General features: G+C 40.9%; 1 protein-coding gene across 1 annotated transcript in view; it reads left to right on the top strand.

Annotated features, from left to right (window-relative positions):
- Positions 1-24,537, top strand: part of ass1 (argininosuccinate synthase 1) — a 115,061-nt gene that overhangs the window by 13,593 nt on the left and 76,931 nt on the right. Inside the window, exons 3-6 of the mRNA XM_067969848.1 lie at positions 7,546-7,614; positions 8,506-8,694; positions 18,528-18,584; positions 20,368-20,442. Of these exons, the coding sequence (XP_067825949.1) occupies positions 7,546-7,614; positions 8,506-8,694; positions 18,528-18,584; positions 20,368-20,442 (390 nt within the window). The remainder of the gene's footprint in view (positions 1-7,545; positions 7,615-8,505; positions 8,695-18,527; positions 18,585-20,367; positions 20,443-24,537) is intronic.

Genomic DNA, 24,537 nt, shown 5'->3' with positions numbered 1-24,537 from the left:
TTTTTCATCCTCCAAGACCTGAACTGTAATTCCCATTTCTTTGAATGCAATTTTATGGCTTCACTATGAGTCACAAAAATTGAAATGCTTCCACTTGATTTAATGTCTTGAAAGATAGTACTTGCAACAATGCATCGCTCCCTCAGTATTGCACTGAAGTGTCAGCCTAGATTAAGTCCTGGAGTGAGGCCTTCTACCCACAACCTTCTGACTCAGGCAAGTGTGCTCCCAACTGAGCCAAACTAACAAAGTATGCAGATGGATAAAATAGGGAGAGCAGTAGGGATGGAATCTATAGTTAATAATTTGCAAAAAAAGATTTACATGAATTAAGCAATTTGGGCAGATAAATAGTCCAGCATATTATGAATGTCTGAGTTGGAGGTGATGGAACCTGAGCAGCTAGACTAACCTGTTTTGGTGAAACTGTTTGCTTAGTGACTCCCTTGATGTTGTAATTGTACAATGAAATTTTACAGTGTGCATTTAAAATTTATTGTTGAAGATTTTTTCCTTGTTCATATCCTCTACGTAACTTTGGGAAAAACCCATCATCCAGCTAGGGAGAAAGATCACTGCAATAGTTTGTTTTTATCTCTGGAGTCTTGCATTGTTTCAAACGTCACCATTGCCACACTGCATAAAAGCCTTACCCCCAAACCAATGGTCAGTTTTCATCATTTTGTTCACTTCCCCACTCGGCATAGGAATGTTTTAACTTCTGCTTCTAGTAAGTAGTTTTTCTACTTTGAAATCTGTTGATGTCTTTGCTCAGCTGGCATAGGCAGATAAGAAAATCTATTAAATGTTGCCTGAAAAATCTTGTGGAGAGCTCTTGAATGAAATATCAGTTCAAGCTGATGCTTTCATAGAGAACTAGAATTATAACTGGGAATCCTTAGATTTGGATGATGCCCTTTCTGTGGTATCATCTGTTGTGGAAGGATTTGCCTTTATATCAACACCTACTGAAGGTTTAACAATTCCCCCCCGCCCCCCCCCCCCCCCCCCGCAGCCAGTAGCTCTTTTGATAAATACTTGAGCATCTTGCTGACTCAGATGGCCTCTTGGGGGTTTTTCCTAAGCAATGTAAATCTTGTTGAGCAATCAGTTATTGATGGGGCTGTGGAAAGATTATAACATTATTTGATGTCATAAAACATTGTAACGCTAAAGATCATCCTTAAATTTGTTTATCCCACAAATCTCCTATCTGCAATCTTTTTAAAAGGATTTTGATTGATTGCAGAATGCCTGTGTATGCTCACTATAAGTAATTGCTTTACCATACTGCTTCCACTTCAGTGATCTGGCAATTAAAGGACATGTGTCTTTGTAGCCTGTTTATAATTGGTTGTAACATAACTTATTCACAGAGCTTTATTTGCAAAATGATAAATGTTAGAATTTTTATTCTGTAGATTTTGTGCCCCATTGTTGATCTTTATTGACACATTTTAATCTTAAAACATATGGGGTAATTTTGTGAATTGGTTGTTCTGGAACGGTGCTTCATCTGCCAGAAGTGCATATTTGGAATTTGGGTGTGGAGGTCAGTGGGCCTTGCAAGATTTTGCTTTCATTAATCATAATGGATGGAAAATACTGCAGGAACCATTGATCTCAAGGCCTGAATTCCGCACGTGCATTCCTGATGAGCAAAACTCAACACTGGGGCTGCTAAATTCATAGTCTACCTTGGAGTAAATAATTGAACAATTTTTCCATTGAAATTAGCTCTAGTAGCTTGTAAGAAGTTTTAACATTTTGTGATGTTGTACATCAGTTACTATAAATTAACTTTTATTTGCCATTACTTTACCTACTGAAAGAACCTCTTGTTATAAGAGCTAATGTCTGCACCTTTTTATTACAGCCAACTTAGAGTTGGACTTGGAGGCTTCAAAGAAACCACTATACTGTATATAATCCTAAATGTTACATATGCTACAATCATTTTACATTTGTATTTGGACAACTTGTACATCACTATATTCAACCTAGATCTTAAACACATAATGCACTGAACGCACTAAAATTAAGCCTTTTAATTTCATAAATGATTGGGTCCCCATTGTGTTTATTTCTACGATGGGTATAAGTAGAAAAACAAAAAATGTAACACTCAGGTGTACTTAGTGTTGATTAAGACAGTTTGACAGTTAGTAACTCCATACTGTCAGAACCACACCAGCTGAAAATAGCTGTAAAGTATGCAGACTATGATACAAATGGATATTCATAATAAATAAAGATGTAGGCTTAACCAGCTATATGATCTGTGATCTCCTATTTCCCTCTTTCCCCCTCGTCCTTTGGTAGATTGAGGATTGGCCAGCCTCCTCCCTTTTATTCACTCCTGCTGTTCTGTTCATGTTTTTTTGCATATCTATAGTCTCACCATACAAGCACGTCAATACGATGAAATGTGATCCTTTTTAATGAATATTGGCTATGTATATCTCACCACCATCTCTGTATGGAGATATGCTTTTAACTTGTGCATGTCAACAGCAACTGCATTTTTGCTATTAATAGCCTCAATCAATTTTTTTAATACGTCCTTGGAAATTCCATGGGTCTGAAGAATAATTCTGTTAGAATCTTTGTCTGATCATTTCTTTTATCAAGAATATAACCTTTTTTAGATTTTCTCTCCAAAAGTCTTAATTTATGAATATTCCCGATGTGGAGATGCCGGTGATGGACTGGGGTTGACAATTGTAAACAATTTTACAACACCAAGTTATAGTAAGGAGGAAGCCTCCGAAAGCTTGTAGATTTCAAATAAAAATCGTTGGACTATAACTTGGTGTTGTAAAATTGTTTACAATTATGAATATTCCCAGTATTAATGCGCCCACCTCTGTTTTGCATCTTCAAAACCTTACATGTACTTGAGGAATAGAGACCCACAGATACTATCTTAAATCAAACTTAGGAGGATCGATTTTAATTCCTGGGTGGGAATGCGGCCGAGCAGGCCGCTAACCTGAGCGGCAACGGGAAGGCCCAATCAATTTTAACAGCCTGGCCTTATTTAGCATGCCGCTGGCTGACTTCCTGATCAAATTGGCAAAAAGCTGCTGCCGGCGACCAGAAGTAATGGTCCCCGGCACTACGGTAAGTCTTGAGGGGGGGGGTGGGTCCGATAGGGATCGCAGTTGGGGGAGGGAAGCCCAGGGCAGGGAAGGTTCACTATTTCTTTGTAGGCACCAGAGGCCCTCCTGTTCCTACTGGCCTACAAGGAAACTTTTTTTTTTAAAAAATAAAAAATCTTACCTTGCTGTACCTCTTCTGACCCTGGATCTACTTCTTGACAGCTTTGCCCTGGTGGAGAAGCCACCACTACTTCCCTGCACAGCCCTCCACTTAATATTGCATTCAAGCTTCCATGATGTCATCGGAGCCGATTTGCATATTTAAAGAAGGACCCCATTGACCTTGGACTGGGGACCTTGCCGCCTGCAATTTAAAATTGCAGTCGGCCAGATCGGGGTGGGAATCCAATGAGTAAGTCCCCCGCAACATTTTATCTGCACCTCTACCTGCTGAGTGGGGTGGGGAGTTAAAATTCCCCCCGGAATGCTTGACTGAAGGTGTAGCTTGGTGACAACTTTGGCTGCACCCTATTTAGATAGTATTCCTTAAGAATTAATACTTCCACTTCGTTGCAATACTGAGGGAGCCCTGCAATGTTGGAAGTGCAGTCTTTCAGATGAAATGTTAAACTGATGCCCAGTCTGCCTTTTTGAGTGGACGTAAAAGGTTCTCTGACACTATACAAAAAAAAACAGGAAGTTCTCATGGCTGACATTGTACCTGCCCTGTGTTCCTTTTGCCAGTTGGCATGGAGTGGACAGGGTATTAGCTTTGGGCAAACTGTAAATTATCCACTGTCCAAAATTTGGGCCTGCATCATCTCAGGAAACTGAATAAAAATATAAATTATACATACACAGACCCTGGGCCCTTCTTTGTAGAATTTAAGGTTTGATTTGCCCCAGTTCAATGAAAGCAGATTGAGACACTAATTTGGTTTTGGATCCTATTGTACCTAAATCAGCCATAAGGAAATTTTAGTTACCTAGATAGGGTTCATTGAGAAAATGAATGTAAAAGATCTAGAGATTCTACACGAGGAAAACTTCTGTCTTCACTACATGGGTGGTAATCTAATGGAGCAGATTGCCAGCCCATTATAGAATTTGCCTGATTTCCATTCCATTGATTTCTAGACGTCCTTCACTGCTATTGCTGATGACTCCATACCAGCAGTTGCTCTAATTGCTATATCCTCTTTTCCTTTCTTATCAACTTCTCTTCAGCCAGTTTCTCAAATAGCTGATTTCTTTGCCCTCCTCCTCTTCCCCCAACTGGTCCTCCAACTTGATTACCCCACCCACGCACGTGACTGCCGCCTTGATCCTTTGAGACCTCCAAGTTTCTATAGTTATCAAAATTATCACCTCGCTACTTTTAGTAAGCTTTATGGTACCTCTCCTGCGAACGCTTCTTCAGTTTTTCTGCTGCTTGGTTTTTATGTGGAAAAAGATACAGGAGATGGCAGTTTAATGTACTTCTGGTACAAGATAAAATGCATAAGGTTTCAGAAGAAATCGTATGTACAAGATATATCCCCAAGTTTCTTGTGGGAATTGTTGCGTGAGCTTTGTACTTCAGATCTTCTGTCGGATTGTAATTATGTTTTAAAATGCATGTGGCAGTCACAAAAAAAATTAATATAAAGCATTTTTGTGGCAGAAACTAGTTTCAGCTATTAGTGGAACAATCTAGTTATTATGATCAGAAAAGAGTTGCTGAGGATGATTCTGCTAACCAGTCTCTGCTGCATGCTCTGGAAGCCACAAATGTACAAGCAAATTTCCTGAATGTTCCCTGAAACCAGAGTGCCCTCTACTGTACAACGTCCCTTCTGCAGGTCCAGTGACAGAAGTGCCTGTGTTCAGCCAACCTGTTAATATTGGAAGATGTTATTTCAAAGTTCAAAGCAGGCTCCTGTCTTTCATTATAAATAGTTATAAAATGGATTTTCTGGGGTTTTTTTGTGCTGAATGCAGAAATTGCATGTATTGTAAAATATATGTTTGCAGCATTCTTGCAGGGGATGGAACTACTTGAGAAACAGAGAGTTGCTAAGAAAAATGTTGAATTATCTGATGGGGGCAGTTGGTGGAGGGGAGAGAGTCAACATGTCTGCTAATTTTTCCTCTTCGTTCCAGACAGTTTATGGATTTGTGAAACCAGAAGAGGGGAGAGAGTGGGGAGGGGAAATTACATTTCCTAAAATCAATAAATATCATGGAGGCATTTTATGTACTTCACTGCTAGTGAATTACTTTTGAAGTTATTAGGTTCATATGTTTTTCTTTCTCTGGAAATGGGGCAGCCAATTTGCGCACAGCAGTGCCTATGCCTGGGAAACCCAGTGGAATGTCTTTGTTTTTCTTTTCCTCGTTCTTTCTCTTGTGTGTGTACCACCAATATTCACTGTTAAAACAAGAGAGAAATATTCAAAGAAATAAAGAGAAAGGCACATATAGAAGGAAATTAAAGTTAATGTAAATATTTTTTGATTTTATTTTAAGGTTGAGTGGTTCCACTTACTCTTTCAATTGTATTTTAATTGCCTTGTGGTATATTTTGCTTTGTATATAAAGTAAGTAAATAAATCTGAGCAAGTTCTTCTCCTTTGCTTATCTTAACATGGGAAATTAACACCAGTATGTACTTTTGTCAGCTTATTGCTTGAAGTGAAAACCTCATTAATTTATAGCATATGTAATTTAAAAATGATTGCATTGCAAAATGAATGTTGTGACTGAATGCTGCTACATGAGGCCCAATGGTTAAGAAGACTATGATTGTATTATTTGTGTGCCTTGTGGTCTAATTAATTTAGTCTTGTGGGTGTTCTGTTGTAATCAACATTTTAATGGAAAAGATAAAGCAAATGAAGAGAACACTAAACCTTGAATCAACTGTGCCATGTGAATGTTAAAATTCTAAAAAGTATCTGCTGTTCTGATTGACTCCTGCCGTAACTCTGATTTGGCGTCCAATGCAACGGCTGCAAACTCTGTTGGGCCCAGATAGGCTGGGCCCCGGCTTACAATGGAATCTCCTGTGGCATTGTTCTGGAGCCCACCTGCCTCAAACAAAGTCACTAATGCCAAAGGAACAGGCCCAAGAGCAGGACTCCCTATGCTGAGAGTTCCTGTTTCTTCATTCAGAAAGGGAGCTTAGAGTGAGATGAGGCATTCTACCCTCCTGATGGGTGGAAGTGGGCCCTATTGGGGGTTAGGGGAAGAAGTTGTTTTTTAAAGCTGCCCCCTAACGCTGTTTCCCCCTCCACCCACTCCAGTCAGCTAGATTCCTCTGATGTTTCCAGAAGCTTTGGTGGAGGATTGCTGTGGTTATACCCCATGCTGCCAAAGGCCTATCTTGGAGAACCCTCCCCCTGGACCTGTAAGCTTTGAGGTCAGCGGCAGGCATAATCCCAGTGTCGCTCCTGGGATTGTGTCCCAGCAGATTTTCTGGGCCTCTGCTAAAATTGCCCCCACCACCCAACTTTGCTGTCCTGGAGGCTGTTCCATACATAGTGACTATCAGTCCAAAATAGATATCATTACAGTTGCTTGTGTGCTAGATTGTTTCACCACAGGTGGAATGACGGTGTGATTTTAATTGCAGCAAAATGTTCTACACAATGAATGCGACCATAGTAGCCATCTAATAATATCAATGTGATGACCATTTTTCTCAGGACAGTATTCAACAATTGAGGTGTACCATGTAACTGCTATCGCACAGCTGCTGTTACTTTTGGATATAAAAAAAAGTCTAAAGATTAAAAATGAATTTAACATAAGTGGATTAAAGATAGTCCCTTGATGATCTGCATTCTACACCACTATCCAGAATCTCCAGTGTTTCAAACAGCATGCAACTGCTATATTGCTCTTCGATGACAAATAAACATAATGTAAAACATCACTCACTTCCTCGTATGATAGCAGATTCAAACAACTTGTTTATTTCACTGTAGGTAGTACACTTGTGACTTAGTTGCAGTCCGGTCCTCTCATTTTAAATGTAGTATCCTTTATAATACAGTACAGGGAAACTTCAGGAAGGAGTGTAAAACAAAAAGGCGCAGGTTCAAGGGTGAGAAGGGCAAGTTTTAAGACTGAAGTTAGGAAATATTTTACATAGAGGATGATCAACAAGTGGAACAGATTGCCAGTAAGGGTGGTTAAGGCTGGGACTTTTGGACTTATAAGAAACTGTTGAATGCTATAATGAAGGTGGTAGGGTTTGTATTTTTAAAGGATGAGATCAAATGGCCTGAAGGTTCAAATGAAGATCTAGCTTATGATTTTGAGTTGCCTCTTTACCAGTCTTATTACCAGAAACAACTTTCATTAACTTCCTCATCTAGACAACAGTTTCTGATCTCTACAGTGTCTTGGCCATTAAAAATCTAGGTCAAAATAATGATTCTCTCTCTTCCATCACAAACAGGCTAACGTAGGACAGGATGAAGATTTTGAAGCTGCTCGAAAGAAGGCATTGGCTCTAGGAGCTAAAAAGGTAAGTAATGCTATATTGTAATACTTAAATGGTCCAAAATAATTCAGTAGAATGACACTATCAGAGATAACTTGGTATGTTGAACAAGTATGTTGAACTCTAGCATGTTGCACTGTGGAATGGTAGAATATGGGTTTGATTCCAAATGCTGCATTCCCAATCTTTTGTTCCATTGTAGCGAGAAGAGAGGGGGAGAAGAGACCAAAACTAGGAGCCATAAATATAAGATAGTCACCAGTAAATCCAATGGGGAATGCAGGAGAAACCTCTTTCCCAAGAGAGTGGTTAAAATGTGGAACTGGCTACTACAAGGAGCAGTTGAGGTGAATAGCATAGATACATTTAAGGGAAAGCTAGATAAGCACATGGGGGAGAAAGGAATAGAAGGATATGCTGATAGGATTAGATGAAGGAGGGAGGAGGCTCGTGTGGAGCATAAATGCAGGCATAGATCAGTTGGGTCCCTTCCCCATGAGACCCAAGAATGGGTAAAGGAAGAAAATCCCTTCTAACAAAAAAAAACCCCTCACTGCTATCAATTAATCATGAGAAGATGGTCACACTCTGGGGATGGGATGTGTTACCAGGCTGTTGCCAATTGTTCCGAAGAGATGGTGAAGGAATTGTTATGAGTGTCTTATTAATGTTTAACTCGAGGGGTGTTAACAGAAATTAGGGAGCAGGTTGTCTGCCTGCCTCCCCTTCCAGCTGCTGAATATCCTGTGATGAAGGAGACCTGAACTATTTTTATTTAATTATTTTTGTAGGAAAAAAAAGTGGAGTCATGTGCTTGATATGTTGGTAACACTGAATATCTAGGTAACATTTAGTTCTTGGTTAGTTTTCTAAATCTTAATGAATAAAACTGTGTCCTTTGTGCTTTTGTTGCAGGTTTTCATTGAAGACTTGCGGAAGGAGTTTGTAGAAGAGTTCATCTGGCCTTGGGTGCAGTCAAATGCTATTTATGAGGACAGATATTTCCTTGGAACATCACTGGCTAGACCCTGCATTGCTAGGGGTCAGGTTAAGATTGCAAAACAGGAAAAAGCTCAGTTTGTGTCCCATGGAGCTACAGGAAAGGTATGTTATTGGCATCTCACTTTAACGGGTGTTCGTCTTCTCTTTTCCCCCCACCCCCAACAGAAGTAACACGTCTATCTGCTACAACATGTGTTAATATCGGCTGGCTCAAAAGACTTGTATGTTTTTTCCATATTTCTACAGATGGTTTTCATGGAAATACTTAAACAGTGAGTGCTGAGGACAAGGTGAAGAGAGCCTATTGGGGAAGGGCTTTAACTGCATTTGAAATTAACCATAGACCAGACTAGACATTGGGGGAGACACTCATTCACACGTTATATATTTGGCATTGATAACTCCAAACCTTCTCCGGTCCTTCAGTTTAACATCTTCTAGAGGTGCAAAATGCAAACTGTCCTGAGCATGGACTGTGTATGTATTCTTGAGAATCCTCCACCTCAAATACACTTTTCACAGATGATACTGTGTTTTTGGTGTACTTGCCTATAGATTAGGACTCTCTACTCGCCTTCTTGAAACAGAATATGAGCAACAGGCTGGTTTACTTGGGTTTGGATCTGCTGTTAATAATCTAGATTAAATTGCTGTTGAAATTTTGATGCAAGAGCTGAGATGGTTAAGATGTTTTTATAATGCAAGAATGCACCTGCTCCTAACGCATTGGCTGTGCTCAGCCCGTGACACTAAACTGCTAGTTTTCTGATAGGTGGCTGTAGTGGAGATTCAGTTTTTACTCCCACACCACATTTTCTATAGGTTCATGGGATCTGACTCGGTGTCTATGGCTTGGTGCCATGATGTGAAGCAGATTCATGATGTCAACTTCCACTGATGCCGTTTCTTTGCTCGTGCGCAGTGTGCAAGTTGTCTTAGCCACTCGCGCATGTGCACACTCTTCAAATTTTCAATGTGAGAGCTGGTCTGTATGAAGACTGGCTCCTCTGGTGTCTGGTATTCGTAACCACAGGACAGAGCCACACTTGGTTCATTCTCCCGTGACCCAAGCTTCAAAAAACCAAAATATATAAGTGCATTTAGATGGTTGACATTCAATGAATATTCTGGATTGGTGTCTCCTCCCACTTCCCTTGCCCTTTTACCTGTGTGTTCGTAATCTTGTTTGACATTCACACTTTATGGTGGAGTTTTGGCATCACTTCCTTCCACGTCCTTAAAAAAAACAATAACAACCACTTCGGATGACTCCACTAGTTTCTCAGCAGCCTCTGCATCAGTGATGGTGTCTGCTGCGGGTCCCGTGCTTTTCTTTAGCCAGTTCACAATATCTTCATGCTGTCTTCCAGCTGCGTAGTCCTTAGGGTTGCTTTTATCTCCACTTTTAAAAAAGCTTGATGGTTGGGTAACAGTCAAAAATAGGTACTGTGTTGCTTTTTTTTCCAGTCCCTTCTCTCCAACCCAAGACATTGAAGACAATTTTTGTTTCTGCCTCCCTCACATTGTACCAACTGAGATCAGCTATTTCATCACAGATCAGGGCATTTCTAATCTTTATGGCTCAGTACCAAATTGGGCTGTACTTTTGCCATGGAACTATCTAGAGGAGCAGAATATTCATTTGGTACATTGACTCCTGAAAAGAAAAGCTTTTTGTCTCTTCTGAAATTATAGCTCTTCTCACGGGAAAGCCTTCCCCGTTGTCTTTCTAAATAAAATTAATGTAAAACATTATTTTGTCTGAGGATGACTGATGAACGGAAACCTTCGCTTCACTACTTCCGTCTCCCTTTGAAAATGTGTGCGAGTGCATGCAGTTATCATTGTCCTTCATCATGTGCCTAACCTTTTGGAGCTGGGAGTCGGATGCTTGTGTTGAAACCCTTGAGTGGGCTGTATGATTACAGAATATGAGCTCTGATGTACAGAAAATTCAAATACCCGCATACTTTTTATTCATTCATGGGATGTGGGTGTCGCTGGCGAGGCCAGGATTTATTGCCCATCCCTAATTGCCCTTGAGAAGGTGTTGATGAGCTGCCTCCTTGAACTGCTGCAGTTCGTGTGGTGAAGGTTCTCCCACAGTGCTGTTAGGTAGTGAGTTCCAGGATTTTGACCTAGCGACAATGAAGGAACGGCGATATATTTCCAAGTCGGGATGGTGTGTGACTTGGAGGGGAACGTGCAGGTGGTGGTGTTCCTATGAGTCTGCTGCCCTTGTCCTTCTAGGTGGTAGAGGTCGCGGGTTTGGGAGGTGCTGTTGAAGAAGCCTTGGCGAGTTGCTGCAGTGCATCCTGTAGATGGTACACACTGCAGCCACGGTGCAACGGTGGTGAAGGGACTGAATGTTTAGGTGGTGGATGGGGTGCCAATCAAGCTGGCTGCTCTGTCCTGGATGGCGTCAAGCTTTTTGAGAGTTGTTGGAGCTGCACTCATCCAGGCAAGTGGAGAGTATTCCATCACACTCCTGACTTGTGCCTTGTAGATGGTAGAAAGGCTTTGGGGAGTCAGGAGATGAGTCACTCACCACAGAATACCCAGCTTCTGACCTGCTGTTGTAGCCACAGTATTTATATGGCTGATCCAGTTAAGTTTCTGGTCAATGGTGACCCCCAGGATGTTGATGCACAAAATTGAGGCTCTTAGACCAAAAAACAGCAAGACTGCACACATTGAGACCCTCCCCTGCCCTCATACATAGTTTTTTTTTAAAAAAGGCAAGATCCTGAAAAATTCCACGCCCCCATACACACAAAATTAAATCCTTCACCCTCTTCTCACTTTCAGCTGGATTTGGCCTGCAGATTGCGTGGTTCCATTCCCATCTTAGAACACATCCAAGCATATATTTCTGTTGAGAGTGCACCTTAGTGCTTCACTGCTGAGTAGCTACTGAACAGTTTTCTATTGAAGCGAAATGGTCAATGTTTTCTGTCTCTCCACTTGGTGGCACTATGTGGCCACTGTATTCTGCAATGTAAGACTAACTGAGCAGCATTTTATCACATTCTCAGAACATCACAAGATACTCTACAGCCAATGGATTACTTTTCAAGTGAAGTCACTGGTGTGATTGTAATCCTACCCACCCGGTGTAAACCCATGGGGAGGGGGGATGGGCAGTTAAAATGTCCCAGATGATTTGCGCAATCGTTTCCCGCCTGCTTCGCACGGATCCTGTTTTTTTTTAACCTGCTCTTCTGAGTAGGCAACAAAGACACCAGCCTGAAGCTTTAAATATGCATATCGGGATCCGATGGAGTCATGAGCCCTGGCTGCTATTTTAATTCTGGCCCGAGCGGGGAAGCCGCTGCAGTTTTACAGTCAGCTGAAAACAGTGAAAAGAGGATCCAGGACATGAGGCCATTTACGGTGTGTTCCTCCTGGCCGCACAAGGAAACCTGCCCCAGACTCCAACCCCTCTCCGCGACTTACCTTGCCGGTGAGCCTTCCTTTGGTGCCATTGGGCGACCTTGTGCTGACCGAATTTCCGCTCCCTATCCGCTGACCAGCTGCTGCTTTCCACTTATTTCATTCAGGCAGCTGACTAGCGGCATGCAGATGAGGCATGCCTGAGTTAACATGTGCCGGATGTGTTTTCTGGTGTAACGGGTGAGTTTCTAACTCGCCCCACCGACCACCCGCTCAACTCGCCTGGAGTTAAAATCGGGCCGCTGTTACGTAGACAAACACGTCAGCCACTTTGTGGCAATATCACGAACAGTAAACGACCAGATGATCTGAATTTGGTTCTGTTGGTTGAGGAAAAACAATGTTAGCCTGGATACTAGGGAGATTCTGTGCTGTTCTTTGAATAGTGCCATGGGATCTTTTATATCCACCTGAGCTGGCAGATGGGGTCTCTGATTAACGCTTCGTCTGGAATATGGCTCCTGTGACCTAAAATATAAGTAATGATCATAATTCAGTTAGTTTTAGCAGTTATGGAAAAGGACAAAAATAGAACAGGAGTTAAAGTTCTCAATTGGGGAAAGACCAATTTTACTAAGCTAAGAAGTGATTTGCTGAAGATGGATGGAAATTTGTCATTTCAACTCTTGAGCCAACTGACAGGCATGTGAGTGGCTGATTTCCCCACCCCCATCCTCCCCCTCACCGCCCGTCTTTTGCTCTCTGCCAGCTACCTTCCCTGTTACACAGATGAGATCAAGAACTTAGCAGAATGAGGGATTAAAGCTCAGTTTTGCCACTCTTCACGGTCATACTTGTGTTGTGTATCTCCTGGTATTCAGTACAGATTGGCACTAGTGACGCTGCTTCTAAATTGAGCAAGACTCGTGCCAGCTCCTGAAGCATAGGTCACAGTAACTGTAACCTGAAAGTAAACTTGCTGGTCTTTCAGGCTGTCCGTTCTAGTGAATCCTGGCAAGTTTACTTTCAGGTTGCAACTGGCTGTGTGAGATCCACGTGTCAGACCTGGCACCACTAGTACTGGTCTAAGCAATATAAAAACAAGATTTAAATTGCTATCAGCACTTACTATTTTAAACATTCAAATAAATCAACAGAAGCAAAAGGATGTTAAAGTTAATAGTGCATTTATTTATTTTAAACCTGACTTCTCAACTGAAGTGCTTTAATAGGTATGAGGCTAAATGACTGTAGCTAAATGTTGCCATTAATGCACAGTTTCTAATATTGTTTCTCCAGTGTAGTTCAACCATTGTATCTAATCAGGGGAGAAAGAAAAATACTGCCCTATGATCCCACTGTTCTGTGTTTTTTCATTCACTTGCTATCTGGTGCAAATGTAGTGGAGAGGCAGACTTTTTTCCCTCTACTCTGAAGCCTGACTGTGCTGAATGTTTTCTTGCCAAAAAAAAGGTTCAATAATATGTCTGTCCCTATTCAGTGAATACTCCCAATAAGTCATTTCATCAGTTTTCCTCCCCCCTCAATCGTGGGTAGTTGTATTCAATTGATTTGATCCAAAGTTTATACTTGACTCACACAGCCCAGTAATAACAGGTACGTCTGTCCTCTCTAAAGCATTGTCTGGTAACGAGATCAGAGTAGGCTGTCCTGAGGCCACTGTTAGTGGTTTTGATGTAAGGAGTTTATCCATCTGTAGTGTTGATGCATTGTGGGGAGCAGATGGGCCTGTTTTGGGACTTACAGGAAAAAAAACAAATTGCCTCTAAGCTGCTGTTGTGATTCTACTAAAAGCACATACAATGCTGAACAGGTTGGCTACAGATTTATAAATAAAAATGTACAATGAGGCAAGTCTGATGGTGCCAATATTATTAACCATTCATCATTAATGAATGTTACAAATAAACAATTGAGCAGACGATGCTACCTAATTATCATGTGCTGTGCAGCAGGTGAGCCCAGGGTTTGTATTGCTTTTCTTCCATCTGCTAAATACCTAGGCCCTGAAATTACACTGTAGGACATTAGTACATGAACCTTGATGCATTTCCTGTCCCACTATACCAGTGGAGTCCTTAATTGTTTAAAATAAGTGGGTGACCACCTCTGCTAAAGAAATGGAGTTAGCTATTTCAATTTGTAAGCATTTTGTGTGCTAGTATTCATTCCACAGTGTAATTTCAGGCCCTAGAAACACAGCATTCATGTGTATGTCACACTAAAAATTATGGCATCGAAGTTGGTTTGTTTGGCCTATCATGCTGCTGAATTACTGAACTCAACCATCCTATTATAGGCAGTACTTAACAGAAGCTAGGTGCTTTCAGTCTCACTCACTATGGATGGAAATGAGAGAGAAATATATAGAAAATTAGATAGAGGGTCAGCTCTAAGCTGCTCACTTGGATTCGGAGTAGCATTGGCTAAGGGCTAAGTGGTCACCTGCTTCTTTCTATGCTGCAGCTTCAGATACGTTTTTTTTTAAATGTTAACTTTTGCATAAAGCAATATTAAAAAAAATTGTTCTTGGGATGTGGGAACGAACCTCTTACAAGGCTTTATTTTTGCTCATGCATTGTTGCCCTGGGGTCAGTAAAATTCAACCACATAGTGTGGGACTGTAGGTCAGACCAGGTTGGGTCCCATTGAAGGACATTAGTGAATTAACTGTTTTTATGATGATCCAGTAGTTTTCAAGGTTAATTTTTTTCCTGGTGGCAGCCTACGATTTACCTGTGGCAGAGCAGGAGTAGGCCATTCGGCCCCTTGAGCCTGCTCTGCCATTTGACTGACTGGACCATGACTGATCTGATTGTGACCTCAACCCTACTTTTTCGTCTACCTACTATAACCTTGTTAATCAGGAATCTTGTTAATCAGGAATCTATCTAACTCAGCCTTAAAAATATTCAATGACCCTGCCTCCACCGCTCTCTGGGGAAGGGAGTTCCACAGACTCACGACCCTCTGAGAGAAAAAAAATTCTCCTCATCTCCCTCTTAAATGGGAGAGCCCTTATTTTTAAACTGCCTCTCCCACAAGGGGAAACACCCTCTCAGCATCTACTCCTTCAAGTCCCCTCAGGATCTTATGTTTCAATAAGATCACCTCTCATTCTTCTAAACTCCAATGTACACAGGCCCAACTTGTCCAACCTTTCCCCTTAAGATAACCCCCTCATCCCAGGAATCAGTCAAGTGAACCTTCTCTGAACCGCCTCTAAAGCAATTATGTCCTTTCTTAAATAAGGAGACCAAAACAGCACACAGTATTCTAGATGTGGTCTCACCAATGCCCTGTACAACTGTAGCAAAACATCTGTACTTTTATATTCCATTCCCCTTACAATAAATGACAACATTCCATTTGCCTTCCTAATCACTTGCTGTACCTGCATACTAACTTTTTGTGAATCATGTACTAGACACCCAGATCCCTCTGTACCTCAGAGCTCTGCAATCTCTCTCCATTTAAATAATATACTGCTTAAATAATATACTACTGACAGTGGCAGTTAGCATAGGAACCAGAAGAAGGAGCGTTGAGTGAGAGTTGAACCTTATGGATCAGATGATTATGAAGTAGATAGAGAGAGATGGGGGAGGAACTGCAAAGAAATTGGGGTTCAGCGCTGGTGGGTGGGTAATTGGAGAGAGCTAGAGAAAGAGAAGGACACAGCAAATACAGCTGCATGGACACTGTCAATCTTGGAAACCAAGAAATTCACAACCTCCGTGAACATCGTGTTAAAGGTGAAGGAGGTGGGGTCAGGGAAATGGAGTTTAAGGAGGCAATTGGTTGTAGAAACAAGAAGCCTAAGGTATCCAGTATGATCCTGAATGACAAGGAATAGTGGTCAGTTTTGGCAGAAGAGAGTGAAGCATGATGGTACTTGGTGTGGTGAAGCCAGTTCTGACGATGGATAACTTTGCTTGTTGCGTGCTAACTACGCTCAAGTTTGCATCCCTCAGACTTGAGGGAGTGAAGATGGAGGACTAGACTGTTGAAACGACAAGGATGGGAAACAGTGATAGTTTTGCTGGGGACAAGGGCACAAAGATTGAAGAAAGGGAGAGTGAAGCAAATTGACAGCTGCAGAAGTGTTGTGACAAGTAACGGCTAAAGGCAAGGGATTTGGAATTCAAGAATGTGGTTATAGGCGACCTCGGGGAGAGTTTCTTTTTCCATGGATAGTTGGTGAAAGTTGTAGGATTGGAGGAGGGCAGGTGGGAAGTGGTTGGATATAGCTTTGTTGATTGAGAGAGTGGGTGCAGCGGCGCCAGGAGAGATGGCTAGGTCAAGGGGTTGGATATGGGTGGGTGAGTTAATTGTGGAGAGAATACAGGACGGTGGTGAATTCAGGAGTGGGACAACAGGAATAAAGATGAAGATTGAAATCACTGAGGATGCATAGTCATTTGGTACACAGGCTGAGACTCCAGTGGCTGGAGTCATACCTAGAACAAAGGAAGATGGTAGTGGTTGTTGAAGGCCAATTATTTCAGCCCCAGGACATCGCTGCAGGAGTTCCTCAGGGCAGTGTCCTAGGCCCAACCATCTTCAGCTGCTTTGTCAATGACCTTCCCTCCATGATAAGATCAGAAGTGGGGATGTTCGCTGATGATTGCAAAGTGTTCAGTTCCATTTGCAACCACTCGAATAACAAAGCAGTCTGTGCCTGCATGCAGCAAGGCCTGGACAACATCCAGGCTTGGACTGATGAGTGGCAAGTAACATTCGCGCCAGACAAGTGCCAGGCAATAACCATCTCCAACAAGGAAGAGTCTAACCACCTCCCCATGACATTCAGTGGCATTGCTGAATTCCCCACCATCAATATCCTGGAGGTCACCATTGACCAGAAGCTTAACTAGACCAGCCACATAAATACTGTGGCTACCAGAGCAGGTCAGAGGCTGAATATTCTGTGGCGAGTGACTCACTTCCTGACTCCCCAAAGCCTTTCCACCATCTACAAGTCAGGAGTGTGATGGAATGCTCTCCACTTGCTTGGATGCGTGCAGTTCCGTCAACACTCAAGAAGCTCGACACCATCCAGGACAAAGCAGCCTGCTTGATTAGCACTGAATCCACCACCTTAAACATTCACTCCCTCCACCACCGGCGCACTATGGCTGCAGTGTGTACCATCTACAAGATGCACTGCAGCAACTCACCAAGGCTTCTTTGACAGCACCTCCTAAACCCACGACCTCTACCACCTAGAAGGACAAGGTCAAGGACAGCAGGCGCATGGGAACACCACCACCTGCACGTTCCCCTCCAAGTCACACACCATCCTGACTTGGAAATATATCGCCGTTCCTTCATCGTCGCTGAGTCAAAATCCTGGAATTCCCTACCCAACAGCACTGTGGGAGCACCTTCACCAAACGGACTGCAGCGGTTCAAGAAGGCAGCTTGCCACCACTTCTCGAGGGCAATTAGGGATGGGCAATAAATACTGGCCTTGCCAGCGACTCCCACATCCCATGAATGAATAATAAAAAAAAAAGCACAAGCCACAGAAGGGAGGCCATTGTGGGAGGAAATTGGCATGGGACTTTGGGGGCTTTAAGTGACGACGATTTTAAATACAAGATGAGAATGATGGAAAATGATACGGTGCTCAAAGGAGATGGAGCCAGAGGAGTGGGGTCGGGAGACCTAGGTGACTTGGAGATTAGTGCTCTGCTGCCCTTAACAGCAGTTTGGGTGGGGAAGGTGGTGAAAAATATAGCCAGGTTTGAGCAATTTCTGTAAGGAGGAAGTTGCCACCTAAGAGCCATGTTTTGGTCAGTGTAAAGTATCAATAGTCATCTACAATAAGGTCACAGTTGGGAAGGACCTTGTTAGTGAGTGAGCCGACATTCTGGAAAGAAATGAGGACAGTGATTCCAGGTCCACCGGCAGACCAGTAACAAATTGTAGCTGAACAGATAGGGATAGGGATCCTACCGGTGGCGGGGGGGTGGGGGGGGGGATGTGTGTGTGTGTGTGTGTGTGTGTGTGTGTTAAATATATATATGTCACCATATTGATTTTCTTCTGATTTTGATATCTAGCAACAGCCAGTTGACTTCAGTGTGCCTATAGCCTTTTTGCATTTAAAGGAACAGGTCAGCTTCAACACTGTGACACCTTAGTAATAGGATCGTCTGTGGGGAAAACACATTATAATGTTCCTATCCTTATAAAACAGCATATCCTATAACTTATTGTGAGTATTGCCAATGTAAATCTGTTGGTATTTGTAAAATATACACAGAAGTATATTAGTCATTTGAAAAAAGGCTAGCAAGCAGGCAAAAATGTTTAATTGTAGTCCAGAAGAGGACTAGTGTTTATGCACTAATATCACCAACAATGGTTTCTAGCCTAAAATTTTGAGTCACCAGTAAATAATTGTATTTCCTGATTTGCAGGACATAAGGAGCTGCTTGGAACTGGAGAGCACGTGTTGGATATTACTGTGTGTAGCTCTCCAATATTTTTAACGTTATTCATTTCCGTTTTAGGGAAATGATCAGATCCGGTTTGAGTTGACTTGCTACGCACTGTATCCAGAAGTTAAGGTAAGGGCGTTATTTCATATCCTTAATGTATATTTCTTGTATCAAACTTGTAGTTTTGCCTTAATTTAATGTTTCCTAGATAAATTCAATTTACAAATACCAATAATAGAAAATGTTGGTAATGCACATTAGGCCCATCAGCATTTGAAAGGGAAAGATTGATTAACACCCTGATTGGGACCCTTCATTAGAATTGGCACCTGAAATGTGAACATTTTTCTTTCAAATGCTGACTGCCTTGCTGTGCATTTCCAGTATTTTTTTTTGTTTATTTCAAATTTCTAGCATTCATGGCTTTTTATTTTTTTTAAGTTAAATATGCATTTTTGGCTTGTGGCCTGGTGGGGCAACACATTCTTTATATTTATCTAACTTATATTGGCCTTGTTTTAAGCCAGATTCTGGGAACTTGGCATCCATGAGCTGGATCCTGGCATTTATGCCTTTAAAGCCAGTTTCTGTAGACTGGGGCAGACTTGTAGACTGGGGGAGGGCAACAGAGGATGTGGCTCTGCTGAAATAAAGTGAAGAGCATGCCCCTACTTGGTTCTCCTTTTTGTCTGGTGAGAGGCTGAGAATTTTTTGGTTAGACCTACCCAAGAAAATTTAATTGTAAACAATTTTACAACACCAAGTTATAGTCCAGCAATTTTATTTTAAATTCACACGCTTTCGGAGGCTTCCTCCTTCGTCAGGTGAACGATTTTCACATCGTTCACCTGACGAAGGAGGAAGCCTCCGAAAGCTTGTGAATTTAAAATAAAATTGCTGGACTATAACTTGGTGTTGTAAAATTGTTTACAATTGTCAACCCCAGTCCATCACCGGCATCTCCACATCAAGAAAATTTAAGACCACAGAGCCTGGCCCAATAAAGTTTGAGAACTACGGGCATGGTAGATTCTTGTAGTTCAGTCAGAAGCAGTTGGTGGTGAGCTATGCTTGCAGTCTGGGTCGTCATCCTTTTGTTTCATAGGATTTAATTTAAAAAGGATGGATAATCCCACTTTGAACTACTAAACTAATGTGAAGTTTATTTACCAGTGGCTTCAGTCCTTAACCATGTAAATGGACAAACAAAAGGGGAAAACTTGCCTTTATACTTGTTGACCTGACTTCTTTTTTTTGCATCTGTTTTTTTTCTAAATTCAAAATATTAAAAAAATTAGGCCTGTTGTGTTTTTTGTAATACATAAATTTAATTGTGCACATTTTTTAAAGTGTCAAAGAATTAAATTTAGTTTATAAAAAGTTGAATAGCCCTTTTCATTTTTTGGAGGGAAAGGAATAAGTATTTATATCTTAAAAAGGTGGATATTTTAAATTTTTTGGAATACATTACCTAAATAAAGACACTATTGCAAGCAGATGAATGTTGTTTGCCCTCTGTGTCTCAGCAAGTTACATTTCATACCTATTTAGGAATATTTGCTTGTAAAAAGACCAATTTTCTCAAATGCATTACACATTAACTTGCAGTTGGTTTACTTGAACTCACACGTTTTTAAGATGCAGTTGTTTTTGTGAAATGATTATGTTTCTTTCCCTGAAGCTCAGTGATTCCGTGGCCATAAAAATATCTGCAGAATTTGGCCTCTGTGGCCAACTTCCTGGGTCAGTCAGCTAGCAAAACTCAATTCATTTTAAGAAAAATAAAATTCTGTTCATATAGAATTTGGTGAATTCAAAGATTCTTTACTTTGATCAATGCAAACTTGCAAAGTATCATAGAACGTTAGTTGATTCTTTTTAACTCTTGTTCTTTACTTCCTATTGATTGCAGATCATCTCCCCATGGAGGCTACCAGAGTTCTTCAATCGATTCTTAGGACGCAATGACCTGATGGAATATGCAAAGGTTTGTTACATTGTGCCATTAGCAGCATTCTATCTGAAACTGGTTTGGAGTTACGTTTCATTTATTTAGAGAAGAGGTAGCCCCTGACTTGCTGTCCTAATAATGACTGTAGGTTAGTACATGGGTTCCTGTGTAGAAGTTTGGCTAGTGGAAAAGTAATTTAAAAAAGCAGTGTAGTGTTTGAGAGACCTCTCTGTTCTGTGGGTGTGGGCTTTAATCTCAAGACTGTCTTAGATTTCAAACAGTTTGGGAAATGTCGGTCACTTCCTGGTTGGTGTGAGTTCTAAACATAAGACTGCCTAAAGTTTTGTCTCTAGTTGGCAGTTGCACTTGGAGACCACAAGCCTACTTGTGGAAAATCCAAATGTCATTGCTGCAGCAGATGTTGTCGTTGAAGCTTGTTTTTGGGGCAGTTTACAGGAAGCTGTGTTCTGCATCTAACTCGTGCTATAACTAACCCATGTTGATAATGGCATTTAAAGCAAAATGTAAGAAAAAGTTGATTAACATCCTTGTTCTTGATTGTATCTCCATTACCAACATTATCCAATTTAGAGGAAATGTATTTTGCACGAATGAATAATCAGCCTTGATTTTATCTTATGTATTGAAGTCATATGTGATGCATTCTTAGTGTGTATAGAATGGTGGGTACCTGGGAGTGAGTTACAAACTTGTAATATGGGGCTTAAGTTAAGAGCATAATTGAAGTTGTTTATAAACATGGGACCCAAAAACCCACAGGCCCAACATCTCTGCATAAGTGCCGAGATGCGCCCGCCCGTGTCCTCTGGTGCTGATCCTGTCAAAGTTCACGGACTTAAAGAAAGGTCACTTCATTTAAATAAAGTGGACGGGTGCCAGGGTACTTCTTGGGACCCCCCCCCCCCCACCTTGCCACAGAATGCAGCAAATAGTGCCGTAGAGTACTAGATAAATCAAGAAATGCTGCATAGATGACACCAAACTTGGATTTTAAAAATCTGGAAAGTGAGGGAGGTGAGGATGTTCAACAGTTGAGGTGCTGGGAAGGAAAGAGTTGGATTAGGACATAAGGAGGAGAAAGTGTATTATTTGGAGCTTAGCCGATACAGGAGATGGTGCCTACAGAAGCATCACTAAGTTTGAAGTAGATTGTAGGAAGTGATTTTGGCTTAAACCAGAAAACACTAATGAAACAACACCAGGACAAGAATTAAGTCTTTATTTTTTAATTGCATAATCACCGGAAAGAGTGGAAATGAATGCAAACAGAATTAACATTTTGAAATAAAATTCTATGCTTTGAGTGATACGGGGGGTGGGGGATGGAAAGTGGCAAGTGCTGGAAATCTGAACTGAAAACATAAAATGCTGGAAATACACTGCAGGGCAGTCACCATCTGTAAAGAGAAAAGACAGGTTAATGCTTTAGGTGTATGCCTTTTATCAGATCTTCTGATTGTTATACATCTGAAATGTTCCCCTGCCTTTTCTTCAGATGTTGACTGACCACCTTTTGAGATTTTCAGCTTCCTGTCTGCTTGGTCATTGGGCAGACTATGCAGGACTTTTGTGTAAATCTCTGAGCTTTTGGCCAACAGCCTTGCAACATCATTACTTTAGATAAAAGCAATGGAACAGACTGTATTCCATGTAATTTCAAACCCCATTATTTAAACCAGCTTTTGGCTCAGTATTGAGAACAGCAATTTATAAAGCTCGTCTAGAGAGAAAAAATACGATTTTGGTAAAATGACCCAAAAAAACAAATGGGAGGAAAATTTGAACATTAACTCTAATTATAGGGATTCTGTTCACCATTCACATTCTATTACTGGTTGTTTTATTTTGAAAACAATGAATAAAATGAGCAGAAATTCCTGTTTCTACTTTTAAAAATCAAATAATGGTAAAAATGTGAATCAATAGTCCTTCTTGCTCTTTCAGTTTCAGTTAATTGTTGAATATTGGTTAAGGATTTTGGATGTTACAATTTTGTGTACTAAGTCAAAGAAATTACTGAGCCTGAATGTAAAGGAGCTATATTGCCGTTTTAAGCTGCCTTTATTTTGGATCAATTGCCATGTTGGCTCCTGATGCGCAAGACTTGTGCAGCCAGTGGTAACATCACAGTAAACTTACCGAATTCACTAAAGCTGATAGCTAGGAAGACCTTTATCACCGGGACTTTCCAGGTACCAGCTTTAGCAAACCTGGCAAGCTTACTTTGGGGCTGCCGCCTGCTGTGCGAAAGTCATGCGTCAAGAGCTGGCAGTGCTGTATAAGTAGCTCTGAAGAGTCATAAAACCAAGCATGATTAATCATCGAGTGTGTGTTAATAAAGATTCATATTGTTGGGTTCAGTAACTCTTCTAAGCTAGTATCTCTGATGCCAGAAATACACAGCAGGTCAGTCAGCATCTGTAGGGAGAATTCAGGCCATGACATTTTGGGTATGTAACCTGCAATGTAGTTTTTCCTTATTATTTCAACCCTGATGCCATCAGAACTTGCAGAAATATTCTTCAATCTATTGAAACCTGTATCTACTGACCATATTTGGGAGTTACTTCAGTCTCTACTCTGATTTAAATCTAATTTTTATCCTGTTATAGGACTATTTCTAGCAGAGTAAAATTGCATTGAACCCATAATGTAGAGCAGCTACATATCTCTCCAGATCATCTATATTACCTTCACCAGGACCTACCTGAATTGGCACTCTAGTTGCACTAAATTGGCTCTGGTGATGCGTTCTGAAAATGCAGTATACCCACTGAATGATGTAACCCTGCCCCAACCCCAGGCTGGTGGACTTGTGTGCCATAAATAGAATTGCCATGTTATTCTCATTGCATTTATTGGAAGGCCCTTTTTCCTCCAAAACTTGGAGTACTCCAGTGCATATGGAGGTATGTACATAATTTATACACAAACCTAAATTACTAGTTATTATTTATGGCACATCAAGCAGTTTAAAATTATTTTTAGTGGTTTCCATTGAATTTAATTGAATAGTGAGTAAACTATCATCTTGTTGCATTGTTTAATCTAGTGGACTATTCTTTTAAACATTAAAACTAGTCAAAAAATATGTTGCTACACAACAACCATGTGCACAGGAGACATTTCACTGCAGCTGTTGAAAGAAAAAATGACAATGTTAACATGTCTGCAGTAACAGCTGAGAGTCACAAGAGGGCACACAAGATTTTTGAGAGAACATGGAACTTGTGTAACAAGGGAAGGACTAGAGAAGTGAGTGGCATGATTTTTCTCCACTGCAGATTAAATTCATGTATTCACAATTTAAATCTTCAATAATCATGTCAAATAACACAAATATATTACTCTTGATGTATGTTACACAAAAGCATAGGTAGAAATGTCTACGATGAAGATCTTAGCTTGGTTCAGGTGACAATAAACTGCTTTTGTGGTTCATGATGTTTGAACCCATCAATAGACTTATTTTCTTGTAATCGTTTCTGTTTAGCTGTTACTGTTTCTTTATATCAGGGTCAGCCATTCAATAACACCCATGGGCCTGGCAGCTTGTAGCATTTTTAAATTTTAGTAGTTCTTTCCCTTCCATTTGCATGCTACAGACACAATCTTGTGCTAAACACAAACACTCATCTAGTTACACTGCCACCAAAGACTAGGAGATGTAAACCACCCAGTTAAAATATTCCCTGTAGTCTCCTAGCTTGACAACAGTGATGGAGCCAATTGTTTTTGCTACTTAGAAAATACATCCTTGGTGCCATGTTAGTTCATCTGTTTGCTGACATTCTTATCCACATGATACGAAGGGAAACACTTTGGGGAAATCAATTGATACAGTATTTACCCAGTGAGGACGTGGGTCTGACCAAATATTGTCTCCCTCTTGTATCTTTCGTAAAATTCCACATTTTGTCAGTAGTGTCAGGTTATTACAAATAATGCATTAGTAGTCATTGATTTACAGAAATTTATTTATTTTTCTTAAACAATGTATTTTATTTTTTTTACTTGTGATCATTCCATGTGTGGGATGTGCTCGATGCACCTTCACAATACGCAACTCACCTTGTAACAATTGTTGTCAAAAGGAATTAAACCAAATAT

Source organism: Heptranchias perlo, chromosome 31 (genome assembly GCF_035084215.1).
Source record: "Heptranchias perlo isolate sHepPer1 chromosome 31, sHepPer1.hap1, whole genome shotgun sequence".
NCBI classification, from domain to species: Eukaryota; Metazoa; Chordata; class Chondrichthyes; order Hexanchiformes; family Hexanchidae; genus Heptranchias; species Heptranchias perlo.
This window is presented reverse-complemented; position numbering and strand designations above follow the sequence as displayed.